The sequence below is a fragment of the Hippoglossus stenolepis genome, chromosome 22 (genome assembly GCF_022539355.2).
Source record: "Hippoglossus stenolepis isolate QCI-W04-F060 chromosome 22, HSTE1.2, whole genome shotgun sequence".
Classification (NCBI taxonomy): Eukaryota; Metazoa; Chordata; class Actinopteri; order Pleuronectiformes; family Pleuronectidae; genus Hippoglossus; species Hippoglossus stenolepis.
The window spans coordinates 12,108,514-12,125,233 of NC_061504.1; the positions used below are offsets into that span (position 1 = coordinate 12,108,514).

At 42.5% G+C, this 16,720-nt stretch overlaps 1 protein-coding gene across 1 annotated transcript in view; it reads left to right on the forward strand.

The window, feature by feature from the left end:
- The window catches only part of exoc4 (exocyst complex component 4), a 111,587-nt gene that overhangs the window by 37,241 nt on the left and 57,626 nt on the right, over positions 1-16,720 (forward strand). Inside the window, exon 11 of the mRNA XM_035147336.2 lies at positions 6,251-6,347. Coding sequence (XP_035003227.1) covers positions 6,251-6,347 — 97 coding nt within the window. The remainder of the gene's footprint in view (positions 1-6,250; positions 6,348-16,720) is intronic.

The window sequence follows — 16,720 nt, forward strand, 5'->3', positions numbered from 1 at the left end:
TTCTTAATACACACCTACACACACGGACACACACACAGACACACACAGGTGCGCACGTGTGCACTCAATCACTCATACCTAAATCTTTTTTTTATGGTTGACAGGTTCAAGAGATCATGGCAGTGAAGAGTGCTTTTAAACCCTCTGTGATTGGAGCGAGCACTGAGATTCTGCTTTCCATCATAATCCACAAAATTATTCCTACAACACTTTCTGTAATATGTGCAGTTACAGGGAAACCTTAGTGGCTTAGATCTTCCAAGAATGATAGTCATGAATTTTCCATCAACGGTGTCAGCTTCCCGTTTATCGTCATGCGATATACCAATCAGAGAGCAATCTCCCATTCCCTTTAAAAGCCATGTGCGCTTGCACCATTTCGAATTGCTATGATGATGGAGGATTTTCCAGGTAGTGAATGAGAACGCTTCTCTGCAGTGGAAACATCTGCTCGTGCTTGTGCGTGAAGTGAAAGCGCCCAAAGCAGACGATCTGCATGTGTAACAGGAAGAGTGGAGGTGCATATTATGATCTTGATAATAAGCCCTTAAAAAAAAGGGAAATGCTGCAAATTCAGAACAGGTTGCAACGTGCGAACAAAGCACCCAACTACACCTCATTTTAAAAGCAACATAACCATAGATGCAACTGCATTACAGCCCTAAGTGGTGCTTGATGTTTCATTATGGGGCCACTTACAGGTCGTGCCTGTGTATTTAGGCTACTTCCACACAACTACGTTTTTGTTTGTAAACAGAGTAAAATGCAAATGTTGTGTGGATGTTGCCTAAGTTTACTGAAATGTTGTGTTATTATATTATGGGGGTGAGGCTAAAGCAGGGCTAACACGTATAGGCAGACACATTGAGACCAGATGGCATTTGAGTGTTTAGTTCACAAAACGTTTTTACTGAGGTTTGGATTTTAGACACGTGCCAGTCAATGTTTGATTGTGTGAATGATTTGTTTCCTTTCATATCTTATACAATGTTCTGTTCAGATCGCACGTTTCGGTTATAGCTACTGTTTTTTCTACTATTAATATATAAGGGGTTCTGCCTTCTCAACTTATACAAACTTGCTGATCTCAATGAATCTGAAGCGTCATTGTAAGGTAAAATAAATATGGTGCATTTTAGCAGCACAACAAAGATTCGTTACAGTTTTAACTGTTTTGTACAAACACAGTTGAGTGAAGGACTTTTTTTTATATAAAATAGTGCCAACTGACACTTACAGTTTACAAGTAGATGTAGCCTGCACTGGTTTACATTGCTGAAGTTTGACAAACAAACAAACAAACAGAACAACATAAATTCAAAGGTTTATTGTCACCAACATGTCCCACGTTCAGGATGACAATCCCTCATGTCTCAGAAGACACATTCTGCACAATGAATATTCATCATGCTACTGGAGTGCATTGTTGTCATACCACCGCTGACAGATGTGCATTCATTAAACTGGAGACCATGGAGACACATTGTACGCTACAGTGACACTTTTAATAATTAATTCAACTCATTTTACACCTGAATTTATTTATACTATCATTTATTTATACGGTTTATTTTCAACTGGGGAGTAGCTCTGGTCTCCCGGTTGGTGGAGCAGCAGATACCATCCCATTAAATTAATTTTAATAATTGAAGGCTCTCATTAAGACCCAATCAGGCATGAAGACAATCTGACTGGAATGGGATGCCCGGAATTGACCGGAGACTCATACATTATTGACACGGAAACCGATCTTATTTGATCAGCAGGTTTTCAGCCTCAATGAATGTGCTGCCGACTGTCTGATTTCTTTGCGAGCTTGTAGTCTCGCACACATAAAAATCTATATCTACATATCTGATATGTGCACGGAAAATATTGGCTGAATCGATCGCTCTCAAACTCGTTTTAATAGCATCGCAGCTGCAGACAAGTTAGGGCATTCAGAGTGAAAATTGGATTATCCTCTATGTTGTAATGACGTCATTTGAAGCCAGATTCTGCACGGTATTGTCAATCAAGGGCGTTTTACCTGTTTTTTATAGCATCAAAAACTAATTAGAAAGTCTCTGAGAAATCAAAGAACTACTTAAAATGAAAAAAGAACATCCTGGAAAAAATGTACTAAACATGTAGCCTACTTGACCTTTTAGTTTGTCCCATGTCCCATCTACAAACATGGAGTAGGCAGGGTTTACAACCTATACTGCAGCCAACCACTGGGGGGGGGGATCAGGAAGATTTGGCTTCACTTTTGGGGAGCTGTCATCTCGTCCATCTTTATATACAGTGTCTGGTTTGCACAGTTTAGCTGGAAATGTTCTGCCTAACATCACAGATTAGGTGCCTCAATCAAACAAGGAACACGGCCTCATTCAGCTTATAAGCAAACAATTCCCGTACATACTGTAAGAAGATACAGATCTTAAATGTCAACTTGGATGGTTTTAATGTTGACCTCTGCTCTTGTTCTCTCTTCACCACCGCGGCCAATTGTTTTCCAGCTTTGTGAGCCGTCATTGTGTGTTTTGTTTGTGCGAGGGACGATGATTGTGAGTCAATTACGCCAATCACCCAGTGGCTCTGCTGCCAGTCCCAATCAGAATCCCTCCAACAGAGACCACAGGTGTCTTTGATCCTCTTCAGCTTGACCTTTGTTTGATCACACGCGGACACAGACGCAGCGTGACACATGGGCTGTAAGTGAGAGATTACAGCTGCGATCACAACGTGGACATGAGTCACCTGAACAAAACAAAAGAAAAGTCGGCTTATACATATTTCAGGTATGTACGTTTGCAGGACTGTATATTGCCGGTATATTACATTATGAAACCATACTCATGTACTCATGCTGTATGTAGAGAGGTAAATTTAGAATTGTTCTAATCATGGTATCAGTGTGTGATAATCTTTACTGACATTCAAAATCATATTGTTAAAGCTATTTTAAATTTCAATTTAACTTGACTTGATTGTAGTTGATTGTCTATATTTAAATATGAGAATATTGTACTTTTAATGGAGAGAAAGAACCAAACTTAACATATCATTTTTAGAAACACCAATTAGAAAGTGTTCTGCAGGAGAACATATTAAATATGTCAGACAATTTAAAAAAAGCTGTAGTACAGGTACATGCAAACACAACCAAACAGGAAATAAACAATATTTGGAAAAACGTCTGTGTTTGCCACTGTACTTGTTTTTTCACACAGGCTCACACATTTACACTACTGAGCAAAAAAAACAGATCGAAACCATTTGTAAATTAGGGTTTGAGTGTTTCCCTTCCTCGTCCGTCTGGGCTTCCTCATCTTGTCCTCTCTCGCACACTCGCGGATGCGTACGGGAAAACACTCCGGGTCCCTGGAGATGTCGCGGAGTGTGTTAAAGAAGGCATCACACGTTCATTCTTTCCCTGCCTAAATCTGAGCCGGGGCCGGAATTCATCACAGGATCAAACCTGTTTCTCATCAAACCCAAGAAAGTGTGGATAATGCAATTTCACTAAGTCACTGCTTGACTTGATTGCATGTGGGCCGGGAGCGCACGCTAAGGCACCGCAGGGGGCTGGACGTGTGTGTGTGTGTGTGTGTGTGTGTGTGTGTGTGTGTGTGTGTGTGTGTGTGTGTGTGTGTGTGTGTGTGTGTGTGTGTGTGTGTGTGTGTGTGTGTGTGTGTGTGTGTGTGTGTGTGTGTGTGTGTGTGTGAGAGAGAGAACATATATGGCGATCTGTGTAGGTTCGGTTTATCCATTTGTTTTCTCTTTGTGTCACTACACAACTCACGGTTTTGTGTGTATGTGCATGTATATATAAATCTGCACCTGTTAGTTACTACGCCTTTAATCCATGGATGTTTTTATGGAGAGACGACGTTTGTCTCGTGTGTGTTGCAGAGCGGGCAGTGGCCCTCGGGGGGGATTTCAGGCAGATTTGGCCACATTAGAATGTGTCACTTCTTCCTCTTTCCGTTGCTGTCCCACTGAGCACCACTCCTCCACACAACCCCTCCCAGTAATCCAGGATCAGACCACACACCAAGGGACACTAATGCAATAGACAGTCATCCAAACAACAAACAAAGAATCCTCCATCACACACACACACACACACACACACACACACACACACACACACACACACACACACACACACACACACACACACACACACACACACACTCTCACAAACAAAGTTGCACTTCTGAACATGGTGTTGAGAGGGGACTGGCAGCAGATTGGTGGCATCCTGACCTGAAACCGGAGCCGACCCCGTCACGTCCAGACAACTCTGAGGAAACGCATGCATATTAATGATGTGCTTTTTAATATTCATCGGTATTACGACCCGTTGGCAGCTGGCCCCAGACCCCACGGATCAATGAGGCCTCCTCCTCGCTCCTTTGTTTGACACAGATGCAGATGTTTAGAGCATGAAATTGAATTGGTCACCGTCATTGCAAAGACATACATGGCAGTCCGCCTGTGTGTGTTTTGAGTGTACGTGCGTGTGTGCGGGGTTTTGTGTTGGCGGTAAGTCAACTACACAAACCCCCCCCCCAGTCTGTGACATGTTGATGTCATTCATGGATCTTGAGTGTTTGCAAGTTGATGATGAGGAAACATTAGTTTAGCCATGTTGACGATTAGAGAGAGAGAGAGAGAGCATGAGGGGGGATGAGCAAAGGGGTGCGTTGGCGGCATCTTTGTTTAGGAGCCTGTAATTGAGTCTTAATTGAATTGGCACCAACGGAGGGATGAAGAGATGGAGAGAGAGAGAAGGAGAAAGCGATAGCTGGAGTGAATTGGACCTCATCTCTGTCTCCACTTAGCAACGCGTACGTGGGTTTCACCGCGAGAGATCGGTATCAGAAACCCTTGATTTGAAATGTTTGGGACGGGATGAAAGCCTCCATCGTCATTTTAATGAAAATACGGCGAGGGTGTTGTCTCCCCTACTTTTCAAATGAAACTTGTTCCATTAGAAATGCGTTATGGAGCCCAGCGCAGGGAACAATGGGCTGATATGCATTTGAATGCAAGGCTAGGCCGGCTGCACAGGTGATGCTGAACAGGCTTTCGCACTACGGCGGGGGCGTCTTTGTCTTGTATCACACAAGCTTTAGCGAGGCCATATTGGACTTGGAAATGAAACACAAGCAACAGCAGAGCAAAGGCTTTGTGCCAAACTGTAATCTCGCTATTTCCGAACACACACGCGCACACACACACATTGACTAACCTTCGAAACCCTATCAAAGGAGCTTGGATTACCATCTTGTTGGATTTCTGTTCAGTGTACCCGCTCACTTTCTACACTTGACATCACATCACACTTAATTTCAGCTGACCACAATGTAACAGGGAAGTGCGCACAGCATCTTGAGGGTATTATTCTCAGAGTCCTAAAATCTTGGAATCAAACTTTTTAATAAGCTCTACACACACACGCACACACACACACACTGTTGAATTCTTTATGTATCAGACTCCCTTGGTTTTGAATCTAGACAGTTATTTATTGCATTGTCTGGTTCTTCCAGTCTCCGGGTTGAATTCTTACTTCTTGCCATGGGATTTAACAATAAACCTAAATCAAAAAATTCAAATGAATAACATTGTCTCGACTGCATAAAGACAGGAATACCACCACGGTGCGGCTCCTCTTCTCCTTTTCCTATTCTCATCCATCCCCCTATCACAATTTGTTTGTGAACACTATAAACCTATGATGAACATGTGCATGCATAGTGGTCTACCAAAACTTTTAGACAGACTAATTATGAGTTGGCTTTATTGACAACGAGCCACAATTTCTCCATCAATTCTATTGATTACTTCAGGTTGAGTGGAGGTAATGAGCTCCGGTGTTCTCTCTCTCCCCTATGATCTCCCCTCTTCCCCTGTCTGCAACCCTCCCCGTCTAAACCCCATTTTCTTTCCAGTACATGGCAATGATTTTTTTGATCAACCCCGTTAGCTGTGGGGTTTACCCACGCAGCGATGCAGACGGTTCGGATGATTGTGTGCATGCGGGATGCATTTAGATTTAGTGGTGGCGAGTTGATGTGTTTATTACAACCGAAGGTGTCAGCGAGGAGTTCAGCGACGTCCACGGAGCGGGACGTGGCGTCTCGTTAGCAGTCTGGGTTGGTCCAGTTGAAAGCAGATCTGACTCTTGATGTCGGATGCAAAGTAACCCCCCAAGCAGCACACACATAGAGTCACGTCCTGTTTCCCTCTGTTCTAGGTGGAGCCGATGACAACTTGATCGAAGGGGGAGAGATGAAGTTCGTGTGTAAGCCAGGAGCGAGGAACATCACTGTGATCTTCCAGCCTCTTCTCAGGTACAGCACTGAATGATAACACTCAACGCCTCAGACAAAAATTCATCATAGTCGTGAGATATGTGATCAGCAACACAGAGCAGCAAAAAGCACAGTTAATAGTCTCTCATCTGAAATATGGCTCTTTATTCTCAGTTGTTGCCTACTGAGTAAATGCGGAAGTACCATAAGTGAAGTGACAAGAAATATACGCGAGTAAAATAAGTACAAATATGTCAGAATTACACTTTGGGGTTTCCCGCTCTGGACAGAAGCTTTTCAGGGCTGTTTTCTGAAGTCGTAATCCCAGGACAGTCGTCTGCTCACCAATTTGAAGTAATCCGATTAAAACAAACCAGTTCACAAACGACAAAACATGCTCTTTCTACTGGATTCATTTAGATTCCATTAGTTTTACTATATGTACACTATACGTTAAAGGGTCTCCAGTGTCTTGGTGGTCTGTCAGACAGGGTAAGCCAGGCCACAAGACATATAAAGCCAGGGACATGACTCAATACCAGTAATGTAAACTAATCACGTTACAGAGCCTCTTAGTGACTATCCATCGATTTCAAACTTTTTAATTTTTACTGGGATACAATAAATCAAACGTGATGTAATATACTGTACTCTCGGTTCAAAACATGTTTTCTTGATACCATCCAGGAATTGGGATTGACTACCGCCCGTGCTTTTTATTTCCCATTAAATTTGAGTATTCTGGAAGGTTGTCTTTGTTAATGTTCTGTATGGTAGTTTTCTATACAGCGCAGTGGTCCCAGTAGAGTAGTGTAAATCTAATACTGAAGCAGTTTAATTGAATTGGCCGCTGTGCAGTGATACATTGCCTTCTAGGATCCATTAAACAGAGATGTTTCCCATTTCCACACTGTGGTCCTCAGCCTACACTTTTTAACATGACAGGGAATATTTCAATGCATAGAAGTAGGATTAGCATTCCCTTCTGGCAAACACTTTGTTTATCGCTTAAAATTACATACGTTTGGCTGGTTAACAGATGTGATGACTGTCAAACTAGATGGTAAAACAAGTTCTCTGGCATCGATCTTCTGTATGTGTTTGTTTTTTAAAGGGTTTACTCTTTTAAAGGGTTTAATCTGATAGCAATCCTCACTTGCATATAGGGTTTGTAGCATACAGCTGTTAAAATACGTTATATAAGTTTTTATTTATCTTTAAATGCACTGGTATCAGATCAGTACTCGGTATCGGCCGATACGCAAAGACCAGGTATCAGAACCAGGTATCAGAACATCTCTAGGTAACAGGTGTATTATGACTTTGATAAATTACAACATCTACAACTTTTTTTATCTTACACACAAATACAAATAAAAATGTATTTGAGAGCAAAACAGATGGACGTTTAGATTTTGGTTAAGTTCACTTCCACTAAACGTTATGGACGACTAAACAATATGGAATCACAGTCGATTAAGTTAGTTTGCACTCAAGCTAGATTGCACTTCATCTGTCACATCCAGTTTGGCTCCCCCCTCACGTCCCCGCTAATCTGAGCGGTATTGTCATGTGTCATTTCACCTTTTGTTTGATAGATTGATGCTCTTTGAAAGCAAATGACTGGTTTCAGTAGGAGTAAGGACTGTGTAGTTTGTGGTGTGCATGTGTGTGTGGGTGTGCATGTGTTTATGCATGTTTTACTGTCTTCTTTGCATACGGCTGACTGTGTGTTTATGTCCCTTCGCTAATGTTTTGGCCTTTATCTCAGTCTCTCGTTCTCTCGCTGACGCACACACACACACACTCTCACACGTGTTGATATTCAGCCTGTGTTAACCGTGGGCCTGGCCAAGCTTTTGTCTGAACAAATGACCAAAAATAAAACGGTGACTAGCTCTCTGCCTACCTCTGCTATGTTGTCTGTAATGGTTCATATCAATCACACCAAACTGCCTCGCACACAGGGCACTCTCCTCCTCTCCCTCCCTACAACCTGCCCTCTCAAGACTTCTAGTGCCAATGGAGCGCTGTTGCTTGCAGATGGTTTTCTAATGGCAAAGCTCTGGCACTCCGCTGATGGATCACTACACCTCCTGCAGCCAGCCATGCAACTCATGGCAGCTTTAATGACAAAAGCAGTCGGGGGGGTGTTGCGGCACAGGAAATCACTGGTGTGTGTGTGGCAACGTGTCGGCATATGAGACAACAGGGTCCTGATGTTTGTTTGCAAATGTTGTGGCATAATTTTATTTCTCCTCCCATATCAAAGTGTTCTTAACATTGCTTTTGTGCTCCTGGCAACACAAAGTCATCACTACTTCATCTTATGTTATATTAAGCTCTACGAGTAGTTCAGATGATGTTGCTTGTTATTCGCTTCCAATTAGGAAGCCCAACTCTTTCTATATCCACAGTTAAATGAACCTGGGGATAATGACCTTCATGATATTAGTTGTCCATGATTCCCAACGTCCTTATCTAAAGTGGCGCCAAGCATGATGCAAGTGTCTTTGCTAGTTTCAGACCTTTGAGTTGTCCTTTTCCCCTCAAGTGCCCACATTCTTTATATAGCAAATTAACTTGTGCCCATCTGAGCACCCATGTTGGTCTCGAGGGGTAAATGGGCTGGGTTTATACAGCGCTTTTTCTTTTCTTATCTACCACTCACATAGACATATATACAGCAGAGTCCTGCACAGGTCTATTTTTGCAAAACCTGCCCCTGCAAAGCTCTGCACTGGACTTGACCCGTCACCTCCAATCATCTCCAAGTCAAATCCGGATCTGTTAACATATGTCATGCGACACAACCTGCCAACCCCACTTTTGGTGTCTGAGTTGTGTTCTTGGGGGGAAAAAAAAAATCTGTCAATTGTGGCAGCCCCTGTGCCCCAGCAGCTGTCAATGTAATACCTTGCAGCTATCAAAGGCTAATAATTTCTGGCACTTTTTGTTAGTTTGCTGTAGTGACAGTTATCCGAGTGGACCTTAAGTGCTCAAAGGCGGTGTCATAGGCTTTTATTATACAACAAATCCTTGTGGCTGACTGGGCTTCATTCAAGCTGATCTACATGTTCAACAATTCATTTCTGATTTATCCAGGAAACAAACTCTAGTTCTCACCTGCTGCCCTCTTGAGCTTTGTTCATGTTTTCCTCGAGCCAATACTCCTGAATTTATATGAATATACCCGTGAACTGCAGATACACAACCCAGTGCAGGACAGTCAAGTGTGTTTTTGGCCAATTACTATCGATTGGACCTTTCACCAATAAAAACCTGGTCAGGTAGTAATACGCCATAGGCGGCTGCATAATGTGCATACACTCTGCTCTTTGCACACACACAGATGGTCTGCCTGCACACGACTCTGTGCTGGGGCAGAATGTCTAATAGCAGCCAAAGAGAGTGAACAGAATTGCATATCTGTGATCCAGAATATGCTGGAGGGATAATGTATCCCACCTGGTCTTGGACGGCCTCGGGCTCCCCCAGGAAGTGCTGGAGGAGGTGGCCGGGGAGCAGGACATCTGGACAACCTTGGTTCTCCTGCTGCCACCACAACCTAGACCTGGATAAATGCTACAAAAGGGGACTAGTGCGGGTTACACTCTTCTAATGTTGTAACTACAGTAACTACATCCAATATTTATGAGTCTACCTTTTACATACTTTATATTGTGATGGAGGCTCTTTTCCTTTGTCATACTGCAATCAGAGGTGTCAGGGTGCAGAGTGTATGTGTTTAAACATGCACACACAAATGTGAGGCAGACATAGGGGAGTGTTTGTGCATGTAGCAGCCAATTTAGTTTGACTTGTGGGGTCTCCCGCTGACATTTGGGTGATATTTGCACCCCTTGCTCCAGATGAGGTTGGCATTTTGAAAAGCTTCAGCAGGCCCCTAATCTCCTCCCTGTTCGCCATCCTCAGGATGACCAGGCGTGGCCATGCCTATTGTATTTTCAGCTGCCTGAGTGGTTTGCATGTTTGGCTTCATTTACATCTACACATGCAGTTCACATTAGATAATCGCTGTTTATTAAGAGCCAAAGTGCCGTCCGTCCCATTTCCTTGAATACGATGTCTCAGTGGCGCCTTGTGGGATTTCTTCAGATTTGGTGCAAACTTTCACTTATTCAATGATGAACTGATTAGAATGCTCAAAGTCATATTTTTCTTCTTCCCTTTTTCAAGTCCTGAACGGTCATCGCCAAACTTTTGGTTTAGAAAAGCCGACATTTTTCCTCTTTGATATGAATCATTTAGTCAAATTGCTTGGATCAAAGTTCAATCAATAAGTAGTTTAGCAAGATCCTCTTAATAATTAGACATTTGCCTTCGCTTTGTTTGCCAAATAGCTGGAGCTTTAGGTAAAAGGTCAAACTGGAAAATCCTGCTGTCAGGGCAAGATTTGGACAGAGATTCTAATAAACCAATTTTTCCTTCACTGATTTGCTTGCTAAAGGGCTTAGTGTAATACTAACAGGCTTGTGCTCAGCTGTTTTCTATTATAATTGAATTCATTTTGGCTTTATCTAGCTTTTTTGTAATTACCAGTTCAAATATATTTCTGGTCTGAACTTTAAATTACCTGTGGGCGTGTTTTGTCTGATCTAACAAAACAGGTTACTGTGTTTAATCAAAATTTCACTAAAACTAATGTTGTATGTGAGCTAATGTTTGTCCTTGCATTTGTGTACTAAAACTTAAAAGAAGCATAGAGTTATCCTAATGCTCCTCAGATAATGTCCGACTGGTGGGTGTTCTATAGATTTAACACTTCACAGAGCTCCCCATGTGCACATACAGAATTATCTCATTAAATGAACTCATGTTGATTTGCAGATACTTGGATGCTTGCTTCGGCTTGACGTTGGTTCCCCTTGTAAGTGTCTGTGGCGGAGTGAAAAAGTTCAAGGTAAAGAATTGAGTCAGTGTGTCGGAGATTGACAGAGAGCGCCCAGGGCGAGAAGAGAGGGAAGGACAACTGAACGAGTGATGAAAAGAATAAGGAGCCGATAGAGAGCAAAGGAGGACAGAAGGGCTCTGCCTCCCACTGGTGTAGCCCGTGGTAAAGACGACACACACCACGACTCTGCACTAATTTCACACTCTCATTAACTCCTCTCCTCGGCAGTGCACACAGAGAAAGAAAGAGTTGGAGCTGAAATCGAGTACCTTTTATAAAAAAGTTTTTAAACAGCTATTTTTGAAGTTTTTCAAATAATTTAGCCGAGAGGTTCACTGTTGAATTCTCAAACTTGATACTCAAGGAGAAGGACCTTTAGATTTTCAATTTAGATTTGTTCACATTTCCAACTGAAATTCTTGAAGAGGACCTTGCTCTGCCAAAATAGAAAATGATATCGACTGTGTGTGAACTCATGTGAAGACACATATATACCTTAGTTTTATTGTGTTTTTCCTATTTTTGATGTTGTTTTATTTATAGTTTAACTGTAAAATATCAAGCTTCAATTAAATTTCATCATCATAAGCAAACTACAAAAGCTACAAAATCATTAATCAAGCCCTGAAGGTAGGTAATTATTATCATAGCATCATTAAATGAAAGTATTTAAGACCAACAAAAAAAGTTGACAAACTATTGCGACACTATTCACTGTTGATCTGCTCTTTCCTGCAATATGGAAAATAGCAGCTATATAGATCCATCAATCATATAGTGTAACACTCTGCAGTTTGTTGGGCACCGTGAACAACCACATTTCCAGAAAGAGACAATCAAGTTAAGCACCAGATCAAAAATCTTTTTCAAATACACCCCGACGAGAAGATTTGTTTGGGATGTTAAAGAGCTATTGTTGAGATTATTTCTGGGGACCGGAGGTGCCCATTGAGTTTTCCCCTCATATGACCCTTTTTTTTTTTTTTCAAACATATAAATTCCCTCTGCGGCAGAACTGAAAATGGCAAAAATAATTTGTGGCTGAACCCTAACCTCCGTTTAGTCAGGCAGCAGCTTCATAATTACTGGTGAATAATACAGTTTTGCTTCGACAATAAATCTGAAGTCAACCTCAAAGAGGTTCCTGCACAGAGGCTATTAAAATGCAGCATGGACGTCTTGTCTTAAGTCTTACTCACACATACATGCACAGACTGCTTTGCTCTGCCAGCCCTTGCTCTCTTTTCTAATCTTTTCTCACTCGTTCGGGGGGGATTTCCTTAGTAAATAGCATCCTCCCTGGCTCTCTTTCTCACCCACACCCATTAAAAACTGGAAGCATAGTTGGGAATAAGGGAAAGAGAGGATTTTACACTGGAAAGGTCAGAAGGAGAGAAAGAGATAAAGAAGGAAGAATAAAGAAACCAACAACAGAGAGGATAGCAGATGGGAGGCAATGGGAAAGGATGATAAATAAACGGGAACAAACAGACAGGTGGAATGAGAATAGAAAGAGATAAGAAGACCGAAGAGGGAGAAAGAAAATGCAGAGCAACAGAAAGGTTTGCGTGCTGGGTGGCATCTTAGCTTGCTTTGAATTCAAGTTATTTATATGCACATGTGTGCACTGTTCATACATCTACCATGAACTGTACATGGGGAGAAAATGAAAAGAGAGATTGAACACCGGTGTGTAACCAGTGGGTATTAGAAAAGAGTTAGAGAAGGAGATTTGTGAAAAGCCAATACAGCTGAAGATTTCTTGGAACTGTAAGTCCTTGAGTGGCGTGTGTGCGTCCTGCAAGGTTTTCAGAAACATACCAACATCATCGGCCGGAAAACAAAACTCCCACACAGACAGAATAACAACAACAACCACGATTCTGTTCGTTTGCAGTGTGAATTCTTTATTTTTTTTGGGGGGGGGGTTAGTTCAGACTTTCAGACCAGTTGGAGGAAGTTAAGACACCGTTAAACAATAGAGGAAGAAAAAGAAGCATAGGCGGCTCACAGGATTTCTTGCAGTCTTCACCTCTAACAATTATAATGTTTCAACGAAGAGGACTTTCATTTTGCTGGTTGTAATAACGTAATGACATTACAGCGGCCTCATTTTCTCCATTCTAAAGGAAAGACTACAAAACATACAATTTTACAGTAAAGTATTCAAACACCAACTTGCCTAATCATTCAAATTGGTGAAAATTCAGTTAATGTTAAATTAATATCCAGAGATGCCAAATCTTAAAAATTAATCTCAATGGAACTGCAGCATTGATCAGCGATGAAACGTGACAAATGTGTCTGTGTTGTTCTTTGCATGCTCAATATATCACTGTTCATAGGTATGACTATATGTATGCACTCCTACTTAATACTAAATAATGCAGGAATGTATGGAAAGCTCTAACCACACCTAAACAAAATAACATGAAGAACCAGAAATGCATATGCACAGGGAAGGAGAGCAGCACAAGACAGACGGAGAGAGGTTGTGTGTGGAAGGAGTGATGCTGTGACTCTGTCAGGTGCTCGTACCTGTCACCGCAGCTGCTGCAGCACCACCACCCCCCCCCGTCTTCATTCTTTTATCTCTCTGATGCCCTCCCCACAGGACAACACACACGACACACATCATGTTGTAAATAACACTGCTGCTTTTATTTCGCCTCCCAAAAGTGCAACTTCAGCCACTTTCTAGTGCGGTGCAGAGTTTTCAATCTCCTCCTGTCTTACAAGCACATGCGTGCACAGAGACACATGCACTGTGGGCACGAACCCCCCCCCCCACACACACACACACACACACACACACACACACACACACAGCAGATATTGTGCAGCAGATTAGATACATCAATGCGGGGGTCTTTTCTCTGGCTATAGAAGGTGGATAAACTCTTTGATTGTGTTTATCTATCCCATAATGGAATCCGACTCGGTTCCCAGGGCAACCTGTCCAGTAGACTTATGTGAAGCAGACAGTCGTCAGTGGGAGCTTAAGGGCGTCTAGTTGGTCTGAACGCCCAGCAGTGGACTTCTTATGAAGTCGGCTTTGAAGGTCCCTGAGGTTTCAGGTCTACGTGGGGGAAAGAAATAGTGGATACTTGGAATTGTTGCCCCGGTCAGATTAGAGGCGGAACCGGTGCAGCGACACAAAGACGACCATTACCTCAGAGACACATACACACAGGCGCAGACAGGCCTTTGAAGCTTGTCCAGATGACCTGGTCATAATCACACAGATGTTCACACAGTCATGCTGTCCCCATCCATGTTGTCGTCCCCCCCCCCCGCAGGGCCTGATTGTCTCTGATTGGCTGCATTCTGAACGAGATCTGTATTCTCAGGAGAGTTACAGCTCTGTGTTTGTGTCGTCCCCTCTGCCGTGTTACCAACAATAATTTAATGAAATGAATGTCTCCATTTTATTTTCTTTGAGTCTACGATAATTTAATTAAGTCTAACGTGGCTCTCCAGACCTGTTGCTATGAAAGGACAAGAGTGAGAAGACAGAATGCCCTTAATGCTCATCGAATGAATGCCAGCGGGAGCCGCTGCCAAGAAGAGAATTACTAAACCACAATGATGGGATTTCTTTTCACCGTGTGTTGCTTCCTGCCACATCCCTCACTCTGTTATTTGTCTCCTTTTTTCTCTGTCATTTCCTGCATTTTTCACGGACGTTATCAGCCACTTAAAGAGGATAGTTTAAAGACCCACTAAAAACTGAATTTTTCAAAAAAGAAATGCTGTAGCGTATTTAAAAAGAAGTGTATTCCGTGTTTCTTATCTGCCGCTGCCCTTCTGAGAATACTGTCAAGGTGAAGACGGAGTGCCGGAGATGGGTGATTTATGGATATTCTCTTGTTCCTGTCCCTCACACTTCCCTCTGTTTTCTCTCTTTGAATTCAGCCTCAGTCGTCAGTCTCTCGTCTTTCCATCCTTCAATCCCCTGACAACATGAGCTGCCACTCTGTGTTACTGTCACATGAGCGAACGCCAGCCCCCACATCACAGCAGCCTTTGATTGGCCAGGCCTTTCCAGGTCGGCGAGCCGCTGCCTGATAATAACCTTGTTTGATTGCTGGAGCAGAGAAGTAATTGATTGATCTGCTCAACCTGTCTGGGGCTGGGCCTCTGAAGTAGCCTCGTGGATCCGAATGTGTGTGCGGGCGGGTGTTTGTGTGGAGGCGGAGGGGTGGCTTGATTGTGGAGGGAAGTTCTGGATAAGCATACACATGTACGCTGCACAGATTAAAACACACACACATCCACCCGCGCTCTGTTATTATCGTACACGACAATATGCAGTGTGTACCGGAGCTGTACAGATGAGGGGAAATGTTTAGGGAGTTTGTTTTTTAAACACATCTGCTCTGCGTACCTCTCTAAACAAACCCCACCGACCAAATAACAAGTCATTAAACCTCATTAAAAGTCTCCAGCTCCCTGTGAAAGGATTGTTTGTGATCCCCTAATTGGTGGTTACATAAGTTAGTCCATCTTTCTCTATAGTTAATTATTGTCAAAGATAGATGGTCTCAACTCGATGCAGCATCTAATCCGACGGCAGCTAAACAGACTCCAGGCAGTTCCTAGAGACGCTGTTTCACAGCTAATAATTGGAGTTGGACCGTGTTCGTCCTTTATGTGGGAATATGTGGATAACATCAAGGTGTAAATGTTAACTAGGTAATGATTCATGTTTTTCTGTCAGAATTTCTTGTAAATATCACTTTGAAACTAATTTGCATCCACAAGCATTCACATTTGTCTCGTATCCCAATGTGAGGAGATGTAAAAACTCTTTGGACAAGACTTTATTTGCTGCTCATGTCTTCGATTTGTTCCTGTTGGGTAATTTTGCCTCTGGCTCATCTTCCTGTGGTTTTAAAGGATAATTTTGTTGTGAACCAAAACATTTTGAGCCTCAATAGAGATGATGTCTTTCAGGGTGTTTAACTCTGGTGGTTACAACATTACTCCGAAACCCAAGCTGTGAAAAAACTCAGCATTGAAATACACAGCATTCTTTTCTTTTTTTAATGAGATCTTTCAGCCTGTTTGATCCCCGGCCATTCTGGAGTCATGGTGGGCCTATTGAAAGTGCAACCAGTGGAAAAAACCAAACAGGCTTACTCAGTACATCCTCTCCTCTCCTCTTTTATATCTATCCAGCATTTGGAATCAACGGTTATGTTTTGGTTATGTTTATATTTTCGAGGGCCCATGCTGACACCGATATTAGGGAGTGAAACATCTCCTACACAGATCGGCGCATATCTACAAACATAAGCACAGATACCAATATGTCTGTGAAGGATATCAGCCCAAAAAACTGATGCACATGCTGATTTCTTTCCTTTTAAAAGTTCTCCACCTTGGCAGGAAGTACATTTGGTTTCTCACTCCTGCTCTCCTGTTTGTCACCGAAATAAGTGAAACGCGGGAAGTCAAGAGATAGAAACCCTTTTGCAATAAAGTGCAGCGACAG